This window comes from Leuciscus leuciscus, assembly GCF_965113295.1.
Source record: "Leuciscus leuciscus genome assembly, chromosome: 5".
Taxonomy (NCBI): domain Eukaryota; kingdom Metazoa; phylum Chordata; class Actinopteri; order Cypriniformes; family Leuciscidae; genus Leuciscus; species Leuciscus leuciscus.
This window is the reverse complement of record NC_138729.1, coordinates 29,698,465-29,718,425: the sequence shown is the minus strand read 5'-3', so window position 1 is coordinate 29,718,425 and position 19,961 is coordinate 29,698,465. Positions and strand designations below refer to the sequence as shown.

General features: G+C 37.1%; 2 protein-coding genes across 3 annotated transcripts in view; one reads left to right on the top strand and one right to left on the bottom strand.

Moving 5' to 3' along the window:
* Positions 1–11,649, bottom strand: part of ophn1 (oligophrenin 1) — a 43,823-nt gene extending 32,174 nt beyond the window's left edge. The window contains exon 1 of one of the 2 annotated variants that reach the window (XM_082169031.1): positions 11,117–11,649. In XM_082169031.1, the coding sequence (XP_082025157.1) occupies positions 11,117–11,270 (154 nt within the window). In that variant the 5' untranslated portion in view covers positions 11,271–11,649. The remainder of the gene's footprint in view (positions 1–11,116) is intronic. The other variant, XM_082169030.1, reaches the window with a different exon arrangement.
* A 1,177-nt stretch (positions 11,650–12,826) lies between these two features.
* Positions 12,827–19,130, top strand: yipf6 (Yip1 domain family, member 6). Its single transcript, XM_082169682.1, has 7 exons — positions 12,827–12,926; positions 14,058–14,186; positions 15,542–15,620; positions 15,759–15,801; positions 15,894–16,019; positions 17,349–17,506; positions 18,270–19,130. The coding sequence occupies exons 1-7, from the start codon at positions 12,894–12,896 to the stop codon at positions 18,389–18,391; spliced, it is 690 nt and encodes a 229-aa protein (XP_082025808.1). The 5' UTR covers positions 12,827–12,893; the 3' UTR covers positions 18,392–19,130.
* Positions 19,131–19,961: the final 831 nt, after the last annotated feature.

Sequence of the window (19,961 nt, the reverse complement as noted above, 5' to 3'; positions counted from 1 at the left end):
TGGGTCCCACATGCTAAAAGCTTTACAGCTAGTCCACTAGGTCTGTCCACATCCCAGGGAATCAATTTTCTTTCTTTCTTTTTTTAAAAGATTTATTTGTGGCGTTTTTGCCTTGAGATAGGATAGTAAAGGATAGTAAAAGTAAACTAATTGGGAGAGAGAGGGGGACGGGATAGAGAAAGGTACGCGGGCCAGGACTTCAATTTGGGTCGCCAGAAGCGCATCCACGCTATATGTCGGAGTACTGGACACAAGGCTATCGGCTCCAATGGGCAGTTATTTTCTATGCAAGTAACAGGCATGTTGGCGACAATTGTATCTTAAATGTCGCTTTTGTAGTTCAAATCATGTTCTCCAGCTAATGTGCATGCATGTTCTTGAGCGATGCTTCTATAAACAAGGCAATTGGCTCTTTTAATTGAAAGGAGGGATGTTCGCGTTTAAAGGGTTAGTTCACCCACAAATTTAAATTACTCACCCTCATGTTGTTCCAACCCCGTAAGACTTTCGTTCATCTTCGGAACACAAATTAAGATATTTTTGATTAAATCTGGGAGCTGGATCACTGCTCCATAGGCTTCTATGTAATTGAAACTTGCCACAGTTGCCAGCCCAGAAAAGTTAGTAAAGACAATGTTTAAAATAGTCCAAGTGACTACAGTGGCTCAACCATAAGTTTATCAAGCGACGAATATATATATATATATATATATATATATATTTAATAGCCTATGGAGGAGTGATCCAGCTCTCAGATTTAATCAAAAATATCTTAATTCGTGTTCCGAAGATGAACGAAAGTCTTATGGGGTTGGAACAACATGAGGGTGAGTAATTACTGAAAGAATTTTCATTTTTGGGTGATCTAACCCTTTAAGTTGTTCTTTTCCTACACCTTATACTGTCTCTGGCTTCAACCCAGCCCCAACAAAACACTCTCTATATCAACTCTCACAGTTTCATTGAAGACAAAAAGACAACCACGGCCAAGAAATTCAAACACAAACAGCCTTTCAACACGTTGATTGGTTGCTCGCCACTTAGCATATGAAGCCAATGATTACTGAACCTCTGAGAAATAAGAAAACCAGCTTTATTGCTAAGTGAAATCAGATGTGAAGATGGAATTATTATACACAGGTTCAGTGCCAGAACACACACACACAGCCAGACAGGCCGCTGTCAGATGCATTCATCCAAAGCCTTTTACATTACTGTAAATGCTGGGACGTTCTCCCAACCAAACCTAGGGTTTAGAAGTATTTTGATCATGGGCCTATGAAAAGAAAGCATTGGTGGGGATCTCAGTAACTCTCCAGATCATGGGTCCCTCCTTCAGGATCAGACATGCTACAAGTAACCAAAAAACTGTATTGTTATTATCTATAAATTATCATATCAATAAACTCATTTTGATATATCCTATATATTTCAGGTATATATATGTGTGTGTGTGTGTGTGTGTGTGTGTGTGTGTGTGTGTGTGTGTGTGTGTGTGTGTGTGTGTGTGTGTGTGTGTGTGTGTGTGTGTGTGTGTGTGTGTGTGTGTGTGTGTGTTGTGTATATACAGTGGGGAGAACAAGTATTTGATACACTGCCGATTTTTGCAGGTTTTCCTACTTACAAAGCATGTAGAGGTCTGTAATTTTTATCATAGGTACACTTCAACTGTGAGAGACGGAATCTAAAACAAAAATGCAGAAAATCACATTGTATGATTTTTAAATAATGAATTTGCATTTTATTGCATGACATAAGTATTTGATCACCTACCAAACAGTAAGAATTCCGGCTCTCACAGACCTGTTAGTTTTTCTTTAAGAAGCCCTCCTGTTCTCCACTCATTACCTGTATTAACTGGACCTGTTTGAACTTGTTACCTGTATAAATGACACCTGTGCTGTCCACACACTCAATCAAACAGACTCCAACCTCTCCACAATGGCCAAGACCAGAGAGCTGTGTAAGGACATCAGGGATAAAATTGTAGACCTGCACAAGGCTGGGATGGGCTACAGGACAATAGGCAAGCAGCTTGGTGAGAAGGCAACAACTGTTGGCGCAATTATTAGAAAATGGAAGAAGTTCAAGATGACGGTCAATCTCCCTCGGTCTGGGACACCATGCAAGATCTCACCTCGTGGGACATCAATGGTCATGAGGAAGGTGAGGGATCAGCCCAGAACTACACGGCAGGACCTGATCAATGACCTGAAGAGAGCTGGGACCACAGTCTCAAAGAAAACCATTAGTAACACTACGCCGTCATGAATTAAAATCCTGCAGCGCACGCAAGGTCCCCCTGCTCAAGCCAGCGCATGTCCAGGCCCGTCTGAAGTTTGCCAATGACCATCTGGATGATCCAGAGGAGGAATGGGAGAAGGTCATGTGGTCTGATGAGAAAAAATAGAGCTTTTTGGTCTAAACTCCACTCGCCGTGTTTGGAGGAAGAAGAAGGATGAGTACAACCCCAAGAACACCATCCCAACCGTGAAGCATGGAGGTGGAAACATCATTCTTTGGGGATGCTTTTCTGCAAAGGGGACAGGACGACTGCACCGTATTGAGGAGAGGATGGATGGGGCAATGTATTGCGAGATCTTGGCCAACAACCTCCTTCCCTCAGTAAGAGCATTGAAGATGGGTCGTGGTTGGGTCTTCCAGCATGACAACGACCCGAAACACACAGCCAGGGCAACTAAGGAGTGGCTCCGTAAGAAGCATCTCAAGGTCCTGGAGTGGCCTAGCCAGTCTCCAGACCTGAACCCAATAGAAAATCTTTGGAGGGAGCTGAAAGTCTGTATTGCCCAGCGACAGCCCCGAAACCTGAAGGATCTGGAGAAGATCTGTATGGAGGAGTGGGCCAAAATCCCTGCTGCAGTGTATGCAAACCTGGTCAAGAACTACAGGAAACGTATGATCTCTGTAACTGCAAACAAAGGTTTCTGTACCAAATATTAAGTTCTGCTTTTCTGATGCTAATTAATTACTTAAAAAAATCATACAATGTGATTTTCTGTATTTTTGTTTTAGATTCTGTCACTCACAGTTGAAGAGTACCTATGATACAAATTACAGACTTCTACATGCTTTGTAAGTGGGAAAACCTGCAAAATCGGCAGTGAATCAAATACTTGTTCTCCCCACTGTATATATATATATATTTATATATACACATACTGTATATATATATATACAGCATTTATATAGTATATAATTTGTTAACAATTTTGTAAGTATATTTCGTAATTGTGCTTGGAGGCAATTGTTTTATTTGTGAGAACGCAATGGAACATGCCAAATTGTACAGAAATAATTTAATGTCAGGCTGTCATACAAAGAAACAATGAACACATACAAACCAAAGAGAGAACCAACATATTCCCTAGTATTTAAAATATTTAAAAATATATAAAATATTTTCCTCATATTTTGATGGTTTAATCAAACTTAGGGTCATTAACAACAAATACCCCCTCTGGACATCACTTTTGGCCACTACTGTAGTATACTACTGTCTATATAGGTTTGTACACCTGTTCAACTGCTTCTTCACCCTAATCAGCCACATGGCAGCAGCTCAATGCAATTAGGCATGTAGACATGGCCAAGACGATCTGCTGAAGTTCAAACTTAGCATAAGAATGGGAAAGAAAGGTAATTTAAATGACTTTGAACGTGGCATGGTTGTTGCTGCCAGACGGGCTGGTCTGAGTATTTCAGAAACTGCTGATCTACTGGGATTTTCACGCACAACAATCTCTATGGTTTACAGAGAATGGCCTGAAAAATAGAAACTATCCAGTGAGCAGCAGTTCTGTGGGCGAAAATGCCTTGTTGATGCCAGAGGTCAGAGGAGAATGGCCAGACTGGTTCAAAGCTGATAGAAAGTCAACTGTAACTCAAATTAACCACTCGTTACAACCGAGGTATTTTCAGGAGAGCATCTCTGAATGCACAACACGTCGATCCTTGAAGCAGATGGGCTACAGCAGCAGAGATCACACCGGGTGCCACTCCTGTCAGCTAAGAAAAGGAAACTGAAGCTACAATTCACACGGGGTCACCAAAAAATGGACAATAGAAAATTGATAAATGTTGCCTGGTCTGATGAGTGTTGATTCTGCTGCAACATTCAGACAGGGTCAGAATTTGGCATAAACAACATGAGAGCATGGATATATCCTGTCTTGTATCAACAGTTCAGGCTGCTGCTGGTGGTTTAATGGAGTGGGGAATATTTTCTTGGCACACTTTGGGCCCATTAGTACCAATTGAGCATAGTTTAAATGGAACAGGCTCCCTGAGTATTGTTGCTGACCACGTCCATCCCTTTATGACCACAGTGTACCCATCTTCTGATGGCTACTTCCAGCAGGATAACGCACCATGTCACAAAGCTCAAATCATCTAACTGGTTTCTTGAACATGACAATGAGTTCACTATGTGCAGCTGACAAATCTGCAGCAACTGCGTGATGCTGTCATGTTAATATGGACCAAATTGTCTGAGGAATGTTTCCAGAACTTTGTTGAATCTATGCAGTGGCGGAGCCAGGATTTTTTCATAGGGGTGGCCAGGCAAGGGCCAGCAACCAGTCTGAGGTGGCACAGAAATCTTAATTATTTTATCATAAAAAAATAATTTGAAATTGTATTGGACTGTTTTAGTGCCTACACAACTGAATAAAAGTTAATTTGTACTTAATTGTAATTGAGATAGTAGTGAATTAGGAATCATGGAATACTGAGTGAATTTGATATTTTTTTAATTATTACCCACCACCTCATATTAAAATTAATTAAATAGTAATAAAAGGGCACACACTATAGCTAAAGTTCAACTTGCTCAGTTAGCTTGGTTCTGGTTCTCAAAATCTCCAATAGCTTGTTCTACATTGTTGCATCTTCATGGATGAGATAACATGCAGATAACTACTGTAGTCCAAAGATTATTCAACCTTCAATGCGTTTTATATAATCAATGAACTCTTCAACCAATTCTGAGTTTGTCAAAAAAAAGTTTAACTTTCTATATAAGTTGTCAAAATAATAATTGCAACAGTTCTATGATACCTAAATTAAAAAGGAAAACAAAAGTTCTCTTTTGAATCCCCATGTGCAAGAATGTGAACAAGGCGGAAGTCAACAGCACATAATGTAAAATGTTATGTTTTTCATAATATAATGTTGCCAGAATGTAAAATTAGTTATTTTATGGATTTAAATTATACATTTTTGTTTGTTTGTCCTTTACAAATGAACGCAAAATGAATGCCTATCGTCTAGTACAAATGCACAGTGCTCACATTTATTTGGACATTAAAACATTACATATCAGTTTGTGCCTTATATTGTGATCTCACATAGCAGAATATTTTAATCCAGACACATGTGATGCATATATAACAAATACATGCATGCAGTTTTGACAGCTTTAATCGCCTTTTTGATTCTTACATGAGTTAATTGACGACAACTACGGCTACAGCACGCCGCATTTGGCCTGACAATATCTCATCTTACCGAAGATAGCCAACTGCTTTTCTCAGCATCTGACAGAAGTGTCACAAGCTTTCACACACATCTTCTAAAATAAAAGTAGCATCAGAAAAAAAGAGAATTACGTGTGTTGTTGACTGCACACTATTCGACTTACTCAAAACGGTCTTGCAACCCACCAGTTGAGAAAGATTGACTCTATATTTACTATGTGCATATCACTATCTGATGTTCTGCTGAAGCTCATTCGGCACTTGCACATTGCACATGAAGTTGAAGTGTGCGTCTGAAAAGTCTCACGTTTTTTGTAGTCTTAAAGAGACGGTTCAGCGTTTTAAAAAACGCAATTTTTGTCAATAAAAAAAAAGAGACAGAAACAGCAGTTGTGAGAAGGGTGGCCAAAGGGGTGGCCAAGCTTAGACCAAGGGTGGCCACGGCCACCCCTGGACACCCCCTAGCTCCGCCAGTGAATCTATGGTATGAGGAATTAAGGCAATTCTGAAGGCAAATGTGGGTCCAATCCAGTACTAGCAAGATGTACCTATAATAAAGCGTCCAGTGAATGTATGTTTATAAATATATATAAAATAGTATGGGATAATTAAAGTGTTTCAATGTTTTTGAAAGAATTATGCTCACCCACCAAGGCTGCATTTATAAAACAGTACAAACAGTAATATTGTCAGATATCACTACAATTTCAAATAACAGTTTTCTATATATATTTTAAAATGTAATTTATTCCTGTGATGGTAAAGCTTATTTTTCAGCATCATTACTCCAGTCTTCAGTGTCACATGATCCTCCAGAAAACATTCTAATATGCTGACTTGGCACTCTATTATTATCAAATATTATTGGTACACCACTATCAATAATGGTTCTTTTCATTATCAATGTTGAAAAAAAAAAATTTCTGCTTAATATTTTTGTGGAAACCGTGATAATTTTTTTTCAGGATTCTTTGATAAATAGAAAGTTCAATGAACAGCGTTTATTTTAAATAGAAACCTTTCGTAACATTATAAATGTTTTTACTGTCACTTTCAATCAATTTAATGCGCCCTTGTTGAATAAAAGTGTTGATTAATTTTTTTTCTTACTCACCCCATTCTTTTCAATGTTAGTGTATCACGGTTTCCATATTCATAACCATATATATTTCAAAAAATATTAAGGAGCGCACCTGTAACATTAATAATATAAGTAACATATTACTAATAATATTAGTAACATTAATAATATAAAGACATTTTTCTTGAGCCCCAAATCAGCATATTAGAATACTTTTTTTAATGATGCTGAAAATTCAGCTTACATTTTTTATATATTTACTCATTATAATATAATATAATATTCCAATATTTTCTAATATTCTTAATGTAAATATTCTAATAAAATCTGGGCTTCTTCTGCATTTCTACAGATGAACTCCAATTGATTTCCACTCTCTTTTACTGATCAATAGCCAGGTAAGCCATTCATCCCTAACTCTTTCTATCTCTATTTCTCTCTAGCTGTGCTCTGTGCTGTGGGCCTGCACACTCTGTGAAGTGTGCGGTGCTAACAGAGGAGATGGCTTAAATGATTATATCCCCTCTGATGAAAGAGACACAAAGAGTGTGTTTGTCTAAAGCATGAAGAGCTGGCATGACAGACTACCCTCTCCAAACTAGATCACAAAACCCGCCCTGTCCAGCCCTCTGACAAACACAAACACGGATCTCAAAAGGGAGCTATTTTACCTCTGCAACATTAGACAAGAAGTGATGTAACAGGTGTTCTTGAAATGCACGACAAAGTGTGTACATGACAAAGTGTCAGTTTGATACTAACAAAGTGTCAGATTGTACTGCATTTTATAAACTACTAAACCACAGCTGAAGCCAAGTACCACATCCTGGCTGGTAGAAGAGAACCAGACTCGGCTGTAAAACCGGTCAGTGCAGTCAAACACACGACAAAATAAGATTGCAAAACTGAACAGATGATGTTTGAATGGAGAGGTGCCAAAAAGTGTTGTGCAAAAGATAATTTGATAATTTGTTCATTAATACTTTTGAAACCACAGCAGCCACAACAATTCTGTATTGAGCAGCATGTTTGTTGAAGCCTTCTGAAAATCTGCCTTGTTGATATTCTCTGTTTAGTCATAAAAGGAGCAATAGATTCCAAGAAGGTTCCTCATCATTGGAGAAAAGAAAATGCTCCACTTCCTGTGTCAAGTTTCACATCCACACAGTACCCGCGATATTCCTCAAAAATTTCAAAACTACATAAACGCAGGAAGTAAGCATATCGAAACCACTGAGTCAGGTCATATGACTTTAGAAGCTGCAGAACTTCACAGTAGTGGAAATTTATTGTGGGCTCCAGTGGTTCCTTTAGTTACCAAAGCAGAAGTTACTGAAGACTCCTTCTGAGACACTGGAAGCAATGGAGAGCAGACTGCAGTCATCAAATTACAGCCAGTCGTGCTCTGCACAGTTCCGTAAGGAAATCGGCCTTAATGGCTCAGCATTCTGCTTTTGGAGTGTTGCACTCTGAGGTATAGAATGAGGCTTATGGTTAGTCAAATTAGAAGCTTGCATACTCCCTCAGGAAAGATAAAAACATGCGTTTTTAGAAAACGAGTGCATTTATGACTTCCCTTGAAATTAGGGAAGGAAGCCTGAGAAGGAGATAAATTAAAGCTGAATCATCAAATTATTACTGACAAGAGACCAACTGTCAAGTTTTCTATCCAAACTTAGGCAGTGAAATGCAAACCGCCAATCAGCTGAAACTCTCCAATAAATCAGGAAATCATCTGACAATGGCACAGGATTCCTGCTCTTTTTGGCTAATGTACATTACTTTCCCAGTAGTTCCAGATTAATGTTATTTTAAAAATTTCTAGCCACTTAAATTATTTTAGAGCATGCTAGGATTATTTATTTATCACTTACTTACTTATTTATGCTTACATTTCATTGTACTTTTATTTATTGCAACATTCCATGACGCATTAAATATTTTGGAGTGTCTATTTACACTATGTGCAAATAACCCGCCTTGTAGGCAGAGGCTATTTACACTAAAGCCCTATTTGGGCGGGACTAGTTTTACATGGAGAGGTGGGGTAAAGTAATAATTACCAGAGCTTCTCTGTGATTTTAGTCCCGTCCGAATGTGCCATCTCAGTAATCATTACGGACAATGTCAAGTCAAGTCAAGTCAAGTTTATTTGTATAGCGCTTTTCACAATACAGATTGTATCAAAGCAGCTTCACAGTATTAAATTAAAATAATACAACAAAGTTTGTTTCAAGAGGAATTTATTGATTGATCAAATTAAATTAAATATCCCCAAAATATACTGACAATGTCAGTAAAGATTACGGCGACTTCAGTAAAAAGGTAAGGAAAAATTACCTTTGTTAATACTAATCCTGTGCAAATAGACCCGCTGTAAATATGTACATAAATATTTTGTCATTTCCTGTTTAAAAGTAGTTTTCTGCAGTTTTTCCAAGTATGGAGACACTTGAAAAAGCATTCAGTTGCGTTCTAGACGCTGGGACAAATCTGTGGCAAAACTCAAGTGTTTTCCACATACCATTCAGATCAGAAAGAAGGTCGAAAGCACTTGTTAAGAGGCACGAAACATCTTTTAGCGTTAGGTAAGTGCCTATTACCAACACAATCCAATCTGAAGTTAATTAATACATCGTTCGACCGGACATAACTGTTTTATATAAACATAGGTTATATGTGTTTGCACGTGATATCAGGAAGCAACGTAATACGCACATGACGACATGAGGGTGACGGCGATGCCCAAATCGAGTTATCCCCTCCCACTTCTGCTAGTTTTACTGAGATATCTTATCCCGTGCGAATTGGCCATAAATATTACAGACGTCCTGTGGTAAAATTACATTACTCCATCTACCCTTGTAAAGTTAATCCCGTCCGAATAGGGCTTGACTCTGACCACCAATGTCTGGTTGAGCCAGACAAAATTACAAAATTACACCCATCTGATAACAGGAGCATTGGCGCCCCGCCCGAGTTCGTATCCGGCCTTTACCCAACTCCCTTTGCCCATCGCATATCAGCTTGAACTTGGAAAGGTGTTTATTTAAAATAAGAAAATACTCAAAAAGTGGAAATAAAGTGCCTAACGGGTATTTAATAGTGGGGATAAAGAGTTGATCAGTAGGGTTAGGGTTAGGTGTAATGGGCTTTAGGGATAGGGACAAGTAATGCCCCAATAAGGTAGCATCCATTTATGATTTTAATAAATATTATCATATAGACTGAATATGTAGTTATTGCATACCGTTTTATAATATAGGCCCACTATAATACAGTGAGGTGCAAATAGTATCTGCCACGATTTCCACTTAGAATAAATAGCATCTTTTAGCATTACTACTTAGACATGGTGCAAAGAAAATACTGCTCGATCTAAAATCTAGTCATTATATTTATTTATTTTATTTATTTGGTCAGTTAAATCTCTGCATACATAACTTAATATAATTAAATTATATTAATTATTAAAAAAGTAATAACTTTTTAATATTTGATTAATTTTAATAAAATATTGTATAACTGTATGAATGCATTATTTGACTTAAAAAAGTTAAGATTATTCATTTTTATTGATTTCCATGACCAGGCCTGGAAATCACACTTTTACAATTCCCTGATATTTCCCTGAACACTGATGATAAAGAAGACATATGAGCTGTGCACTGGGAAATCTACAGCAATAATTACTATTACATCTATATAATGGCTGTAATACAGCTTTAGTGAGTTTAGCAGCTTCTCCTCATTAAGCAGAAGCTACTGTCTAAAGTTCATTGTGTGCGGTTATAGTTCCTCTATCCTTAACTGCCTCATTCAGGGGAACAGTATCAGAAGAGCATGATTCAAATCTTGGAAACTTTCCATTTGTAGTTTTTTGCTTCACAACACTTCAGAGATAAGCCGAACAAAAGAAGAGGAAGGAGGAAGAGACTTTAGCAACGTGGTGTATGGCCGTGAAAAGGAATGCTTCTTAGACTGATAGTTTACATCCTGCATCTCCTCTCTCTCTCTCTCTCTCTCTCTCTCCTCCATTTCGAGGATGCAAAGAGCCTCACTTCTATGAGATCAGCAGAATAATGATAAGCAAGCACTGATAGTAATTCATATGACTACTGGCTCTCCCTTCACCGTCAATCATCTTGTTGGCACGTTCACACTTTCCAGTTTAATTCCATTTACTAATCTGTAAAATTGAAGGTCCCTGCTATAAATAAATCAACCGTCTCCTGAAAGAGCTTGCCAGAAGCATCTCTGAGAGGTGCGCACCATCTGCCAGATCACTCCCTCCCCTCTACAATTCATAATCCCCTTAAAAACCAACCAGTGACCTGCAAGTGAAAGCTTTTTCAAAAAGACCTACGAATCGTAGGGCTTCCGGGAATGAAAGGAATTTTTCCTTTGAGTAAAACTAAATTCTCTACTGATGTCGTGCGTATTTGTTCATCTGCAAGGGCTTTGCAAAGGCGGAGACCTCGATCCACCTCCTCCCCCCAGCGAAGAGCACCACCACCGCTGCTGTAAAAGACAATTTTACCTTTAATCGTGTTGATCACATTGTTCCCGTCCTTGATTACATCCTTTAGGAACTTGTTGGATTTTTCCAGCTCGTTTTCGTAGCATTTCAGTCTCTCTCTGAAATCTGGGCTGTCGGAGTAGCAGTCGCTGAACTCCAGTGGAGGATGCCCCATTCTCAACCTCTGAATGATCAACGATGATAACCGGCCTTTTGTTGTCAATAAAGTACACACACAAACCACGACAGACGTGCCTTTTGATCACTCGGCTGTGTTAATCAAGTTGATTTCGAGTAACTTAATCGGTTTCGATAAAGTTCCTCATATTTGACATATTGTATGATATGCAGTTATAAAAACAATAATCCAACGCTCCGGTAGTGACTGTCTCCGTGTGCACGCGGTATTGATAAAAAGAGATTAAGTCAATTTGAGTTGCAAAGTAGGCTAAAACTTAAAAGTGCTGATAAAGTATTTGTGTTTCAATACTTTTCCTTGTTTTGGGAGCCGAGGGACTGACAAACGCGGGCAGGGCTACATTCTGAGCACTCCCACATCATTGGGCGGCAAATGTCACTAGTTAGCAGCTAAAACTATTACTTTTCTGGGACACACAGCTTTCTTCCTCTAGGGGGCGCATGAGGGCCCACAAAAGGAAATCCTCTATTGAACTACATTTAAATCTCAGGATGTATTTTGTACTGCTGCAGACATTTATAGGCTGAAAATTATAATCATTCAAATCTATTATTTGCAATCATTGGTACTTACAATACAATTGGAAACATGCCTCTACAATCACTAATAAATTATGTATTAATGAACGCAGACTCAAGCAATCATAAACGACTATTATTGGTCTAGACTGAGCGGTGATAGAAAAAGTAACATTTACCACGTGACATGCCGCTAACGTTGCAAGTGTGCAGTGATATGAGGGAGGGGGAGAGCGGGGGGGGGGGGCACTTAATAGCCATTTGCATTGAAATATGCAGCGAATAGAAAAATAGAAAAAAATATATATTATGTTGATCCATCGTGCTTGTCCAAGTAGAGACAAACATCCGGGCCAAAGCCTCGCCTATTTTGATAGTTCAAAGTCACGCTAGTTGTCATTCTACCCGCACGTTGTATTTCTAAACCCACACTGACTCCGACCCTTAAAGAGACAGACACTGTTCTTCTGATCATACATTTACAAGCCATTTTTCAAACTGTGTTATTATGATTATCAATAGGATTAATATGATATCAGTTTAAAACATAGGGCATAATACCAGAGACATTAATGACATTTATTATTATTATCTTTTTTTATTATTATTATTATTTATTAATGCTTTAAACAACACAACAATACAATATACATGTTGGAGACAGGGGAGCAAAGAAAACACATAAAAAAATAATATATATATAAAAAAAAAAACTTTGTCTTAATAGCTTTTCCATTAGTACTAGATTGAATAGTAAAAAAGTAATTTAATTTTCTAATTATTTAAGGAATACTAAGAAAGGAGGCTTTTTGTTATAAAACTTAAACTTATGAATGCGAAATTTGACTAATAAAATGACATTTTTTTAATTCGCACTGTTTACAATACAATTGGAAACATTTATTGTTATCATACTTTAAATATTAAAAAAATACATTTTCAAAATGCAAAACAAAATTAAAGAGTACCTTTTCCTTAAATAAACATAGACACCTCATTCCTTTATTATTATTATCTGCATAGTGGCATGTTGGCGTTTTTGACGTCACACTCCCGATGACGTATCCGTATCCGTGTAAAGATGGCGGAAGTAGATGAGTCTAGCAAGCCTTTGGTAAGAGACAAAACATGCTTTAAAAGAGATTTAAAACACATTGTCAGCTTTTCCACCGTTTTAACTTTTGTCTGTATGGTAAACCGATCCCGAGTACTGCTTGGTAATGTAATGTAAATGTGTCAGTAAAGCTCTGCTGGGGTAATACGTGTAAAAGCAGATGGTCGTTTCTCAGCACAACAGGACAAATTCACTAACGTTACCTTAAAGATTTCTTAAAACATCACCCAAATGACCATACTGATAGATTAGCTGATTTTGCGGAAAACAGAATTACGCCTTTTATCGTACAGTGTTACCAAACTATGTAAACAGTGAGAGTTGAACAACACCTGCTATCTGACTGTCTGACTGCCACTTTCCTATAAATATTTTAAATGTTTATTTATTCGCTTTATAAGTGCAGAGATTTTAACTTAGACTGTAGTTCTAGACTCCAATCAAGAAATTATATATTTCCTTCATTTGATCCTTATTTCTCATCTAACGATCTCGACACAGAGGTGTTTACATTTCTTTATTGGTTATTTAACGGTCTATATCTGCTTGGTAAATGTATTTCCTGTGATCATATGGGTCTTGAAATGAGGTTTCAGTGCATTACAATTACAATAGGTTTTACTGATTTAAAAATGATTCTTGAGCCTGAGGTCAAGAGCACATCCCTGTCACCCTGTGTCCTTTTTCAGGACAGGAAGTTTTAAAGAGATAGTGTACAAATTATCATCAGTAAGTTATATAATTTATAATCTACTTCTACCATTAATTTGCCTGACTATTGTTTTCTTCTTGATTAATTGAAATCAACTTAAATGCTTCTTTTCCTAATAAATCTGAGCTGAGACTATTCATTTGCTACAGTAACTGTCACTTATTGTGATGAAAACAGAAACACTTTATCACATATTTAGCTCAATTATTAATGAGTTGATTCAATTAGAAGTGCTTTCTTTTAATTGTAATTGTTTTTATTTTCCTCTATTAGTCAGTCAACAACATACAGCCCATTATAGATCCTGCATGGACCACCAGTGAACCACATTTTGAGAATCACTGGCATAGATAAACATGAACTTGTGTTTTGGGTATATATGCCATGAATAATTTAAACAGTCATTCTTCATGTCTCAGTTTGCAGGTTTGTCTGACATCTCAATTTCAGAGGACATCCCAGTGGAGGGAGATATATCTGTGCCTGTGGGCTCGCAGAATGCTGACAATGATCTCTCGACGCTGGATGAGCCTGTCAAAGACACTATTGTAAGTGAAACTTTTTGTTACAGGGTAGTGATATATTGGCATATATGGATGGGCAATGCACACGTTTAAATATTTTGTGTGGATAAATGTAATGAGGAAAACAATTCTAATTGCGCCAGTGTAATTTGTTTAATAAAACTAAAACTGTAAAATATTATTTGTCATAAATAAAATAAAGCTGAAATAAATTAAAGTATAAATATTAAGCCTAGATGAAAAACTTGAAATTAATATAAAAATTTTTGCTTTGGCAACTAACTGAAATAAATATGTTTAAATATGACGAAAAAAATAAAGTTTTTATTGTCTATGTGGTGTTTTTAATATGCTTTAAGACAAACCATGTGCAAACTCATAAGTCTACACCATTGCTGAGTATTTTCTCCTTAAAACTGCAGTGAACCAAAGACAGTCTCAGAAACGCAGTTTGAAATCGCAGTCCTCAACGTCACAAGCATGTTATTACCAGTCACGTCAACGTGCGGGTGGGCTTTAGAAAATCATCATTACTGTGCTGTACTAAGCCAGGTTATCCCGGTATATTTTTCTGTTGATATGAAAAATCGGGTACATTTAGCAATATAGCGGGTAAATTGTGAATATGTTGTATATTATGATGTTATCATGAACTATATGCCTTTCTCCACTGATGTTCTAAGTTGTTCAAAGTGTTTCTAAGGATACTGATTTTAGAATGCAGACTGAGATAGCGAGAGGGGACCTTGGTTTGTGTAACATTAGCAACACATTGTTATCTGTTTGATAATGTAGTCAAGCAAAAGGCTAATCATAATAATTACCGTTATGTATCTGATGTTGTTAAGAGCGATACATAAAACGCATTACCATTCTAATACATCGACTTGTATAGAAGCCTGTATGATTCACTCTTCCACTTCTTCTTCTAAATCAGTTTCTGGTTCAAACATATATGGCTGAATTAAACCAGTATTTCCACTTGTCATTGTTCTGCTTTTACTACAGTAAAGTTGACCGAGTGAATCAGGTATTCTGAGCTTGTGTGATTGAGTGGAGGCGGGGCTTATTTCCATATTCATGGATTCATGATATTCATAGTTTTAAGGGATAAAATGATTGACTACAGGGGGACTTTAAATTGAAGAACTAAAATGACTTAAACTGAAATAAAAATTAATTAAACCTGCATAGAAATATTTTTAAAAACAAATAAAAATGACAGAATCACACAACAAAATTACTTAATTTTTTTAAATAAATATAATAATAATATATAAATAATACTAAAATATCACTGGAGTGCACATGTAAGAGTAGTTCTGTTTGAGTTTAAGCAACGTTTCTTATTCTCTCTTTTCTCTGTTTGTGGTTCTCAGCTGAGGGATCTAAGAGCCATTGGACAAAAGTTTGTCCATGTTATGTACCCCAAGAAAAGTTCTGCACTACTCAGAGACTGTGAGTCCATCATTTCTCATGACACAATCACAGATTACATAAAGGATGCGCCCCATTTATGATCACTTATTATTATAAATGTTACATGTTCTTCAGCTGTCTTGATTTTAAGGAGTGTATATGTTCTGTACTTTTTAGGGGACTTATGGGGACCTCTTATCCTCTGTGTGACTCTGGCCTTGTGAGTAGTAATGTTGACTAGTCCTAGTCAGAACCATTGTCACTATGATTCCAGCAAGTGTATTGTATTTATAATAATATGTTCTATCTCAGAATGCTGCAGAGTGGGTCTGCTGACAGTGAGGAGGATGGCAGACCACAGTTTGCAGAAGTCTTTGTCATCATCTGGTTTGGTTCTGTAATCATCACCCTCAACTCAAAACTCCTGGGAGGAACTATGTGAGTAAACAGTCAGATTTTCGTTTATATTTCAGTGTTTCCTGCAGGATTTTGTGAGACTGGTGGATGGACCTCATTTCCTGTAAGGGGGTCCGGGGGCATAGTCATATCACGCTTTCGATTTTAGTTAATTTGGCAGATACTTTGCCAAAGCAATGGCACAAAACAACTTTAGAGACCTTTTATGTTGTTATGAGAAGTTTTAAAATATTTTCGGTTCATTATGAAACTGTGGCGGCACAGATTACACTACAGTCTAGGTAATGAATTAGCTTGGTAGAAGCTTTCTTATATGCACAAAAAAGCACCTCACATCTTCAGAGTGGAGGAAGTGTGAATTTAGTGCAGTTTTCTTATTGTAAATTTTTTTAGTTAGTAATTTAAAATGCGTATTAAAGAGGAGTCTCTAAGGCCAAACCAAATTGATGCCTGTGCTTTGGCATCTGTACCTACGAGAGGGAATTTGTCTCATCACTAGGCATAGAAAAGAGAGCTAGTCAACCAGATCCAAGAGAATTGATTGTTTAATGCCACTGAACAATGAGGTATCAGAGTGTGAGTGACATCAATTGTTTTGTTTAGCCCTCAAGAGACCCAAGCATTGATATTCATATTTTTTTTCACTCTTAAATATAGCGTTAGGAAGTCAGTTCGTTTAGACAAAATTTGGAAAACATCCCAAAACTGCAACGCTGGGCACTTAGGGTTGCAAAATATCACCACTATTTTTTGAAAGAGTAAGTGAAAGGTTTGACTTCTCAACACAATTCCATTCACATATGTTTTCGAAAAACAATACATTTCAAACAGAAACTTACTATCATGTAAAGTCACTATTTCACTATTTTACCATTTAAATACTGTAGTAAATCATATTTTGCTTATTATGTAGTAATTTTAAATAGCACTTACTATCAGCAAAGGCTTTTGCATTATTACAATAAAAAAAACTCTCATATAAATGCAGTATTTTAGAAGTTTCTGTTCAGAATTCCTGAAGAAAAATATCAACTACTTACTTTCCGCAAGCTGTGGAAGTTAATCATTTTTTTTCCACCAATATTTTTTTAACTGTGACAAATTTCAGAATGTCAGCTACTGTTATGTGTAGCTTTTACTTGTAAGCTCTCTTACAGTTTCTTGGTCATTTCCACAGTAACAGTTGATTGTTCATTTATTAGAAACATTAGTTTTCTGAATTTGATAAATGTTCATCAGCTTCTAATCTAGACAATTTACAGTGCATAATCATTTTAGCTGTTTTAATGTTTGAGCACATGTCATTCCTTCTGTCCATATCTCTGTCTTACTCACTCTTTGTCTGTACAGATCATTTTTCCAGAGTCTGTGTGTGTTGGGGTACTGTATTCTTCCTCTGACTGTGGCCATGATAGTTTGCCGTATCGTTCTTCTGGGGGGCTCAGGCGTCATCGGTTTTGCTGTCCGACTTATAGTTGTCACCGCATCCTTCAGCTGGTCAACATTTGGTAAGAACCAATCAAAATAATTTATCTATTTTCAGCAATCACAGAAGACTAAAGGCCCTGCGATTGTTTTACTCAAATTATTCCGATTTCTGTTTCTAGCAGTAATGTTTAGAATCCATGTGTGGCAAACAAGCTCCTCCGGCAGTGCATGCAGCCACCACCAGGGGGCTGTGTAGACTAATTTAATGTTGTTGTTTTTTTGTGGGGTTTTTTGTGCTTTATACCCATGAGGAAAAACCATACATTTAGTGGCTCACAGTGCGAAATAAACAAATAAATGTAAAATAAAAATATTCTTGTTAAAATAACTTTTAATAGTTATTTTACTATTATGTATACAGTATACCATATGTAGTGTAGAGTTTTTAATCTAAGATTTATATTTTGATTTATTTTTAGCCTCACACTGTGACAATATTTTTAGCTTTATTATGGTTTAGTTTCAGTTATCAATAAAAACACTGGTTGTGACAAATAAAATAAAATAATAGTGTGTAGTTGAAATAAAAGTAAAATTACAAGCAATTTTTTGCACAGAGAAATTACAAATTAATGAATTACAAATGTACCATCAATTAAGTGCTATTAATAACCAGTTGCTAAAGTGATAAAGAAGAAAATAAGATTAGATGTACCAGTAAAACTGTGGAGAGTGGAGACAGAAGTCCGATCACTCAACTCATTGTCTTCTCCTTGTACACACAGTCTTTAGGGGATTTCAGTGAGATCTTAATCCGTATCTCTCTATGTGTTTCATTCACAGCCTCCACAGCATTTCTTGCAGACAGCCAACCGGCCAATAGGAAAGCCCTGGTCGTGTATCCAGTGTTCCTGTTCTACTTTGTGATTGGCTGGATGATCTTGACATTTTCGCCTTCTCATTAGCATATATATACCCTACGCCAATTGCAAAATGAACTCCTCTCCTTTATTAAGACAACCAGCAGACCATCTGGGAGCTGGCCAGTGATTGGCCTAGCCTAAAAAGAGGCGGAGCACTTAGATGGACATTCAGAAAGGGACTAACAGAAGACAGTAAGGGGATTATTGCATAGATATCACTCCTCCCCATCCCTCATTCAGTTGGATAAGAGGAGAGGAAAGGATTGGAGGAGACTAATTCTTCAGCGCTACTAATTTAACAACAGCCTACATGTCTTCATTATGTGAATGTTTTGTAGTGTGAGGAACGTTAGTGCCCCTTCTGAGCAGTTCCAGATGTACTCACACCCTTAACACGGAGCCGTACTATGTTCTGTGTGTCTCGGGTATGACTTTATGTGTGGATGTGCTTACTCAAGCATAGAATGTAACTATGTGAGCGTGCATGTATTTGTTTGTGTCTGATTGAGCAGCGCCACTGTTGGCTCTGCCGAGAGAATTATTCAGCTATCATCAGGCTGCACATTCACGTCAGTCCCCTCACATCGCTGCACACAAAAGTTTCTTTTCTTTGGTGTTTTCTTTTTTGTTCTGAATGAGGTTTGCGCTTCATTAGATTTGTTTTTTTTTGCCGGTGGAAGTTAATACATTCCTGAATGAAATAAACATATACTTTATAAGTGCTGCATAGACTCTGGGTTCTGTCTTTTTCTGCCCATGGAAAATAAAAAATGTAACTTGAGGTTGAGAAGTGCTGTTTCTGTCTGTATAAATGCTGTTCTTCATTTAGAGGATCCTTTCACACACATATTCCTGTCTGTCTGACAAAGACAGTCTTCCATTCACATTCTCTCCTCATATACAGACACACACCAGCGCCCTGTCTTTCTGTTTACCTCACCTAGAGAAACACAGTCTTCACTCCTCTCTCTCTCTCTTTGCCTCTCTATGTGATAGTAATTATAAATTAGACTTTCCATCTTGAATGCCTAAAAAAAGACTTTAATTTTCACTTTCAATGCATTGCAGCACCTGAACCATAAGGAGCAACTGAGGTGTGTTTGTGATTAAGTAAAGGTGTGTGAGTGTGAGAAAATCGTTAGTGTTTCTTCTGACCTTTATATGTGTGTATCTAATGGTGTTGCTCAGCTGACCTCTTGTTGGTCTTAAAGGGATAATTGTCATCACTTCTGTGGAACACAAAATAAGAAATTTTGATAAATGTTTCTGTTTTTATTTTTCAATGCAATGTAAGTCACTGGTCATGAAAAAGGTTTTTTACCAACATTCTTCAAAATATGTTCCAACAAAATAAAGTCACAGAAGTTTGAGACTTGGGGTGAGTAAATGATGACAGAATTTTCATTTTTGGGTGAAATATCCCTTTGTGGCATTATCAGCACAGTTTATATATCAAGCTCTGTGGGTGGATTTTATAATCGAGGACAGACTCAATTGCTGAATTTGTTTCTGAAGTTTCTCAATCTGTTTTGGTCAAAATAGAAAACCAAAGGAAGCATTTCCCTGGAGCAGGGAAGAGCAAATGCGGGAAAACGACAGTTCTAGTTGTTAA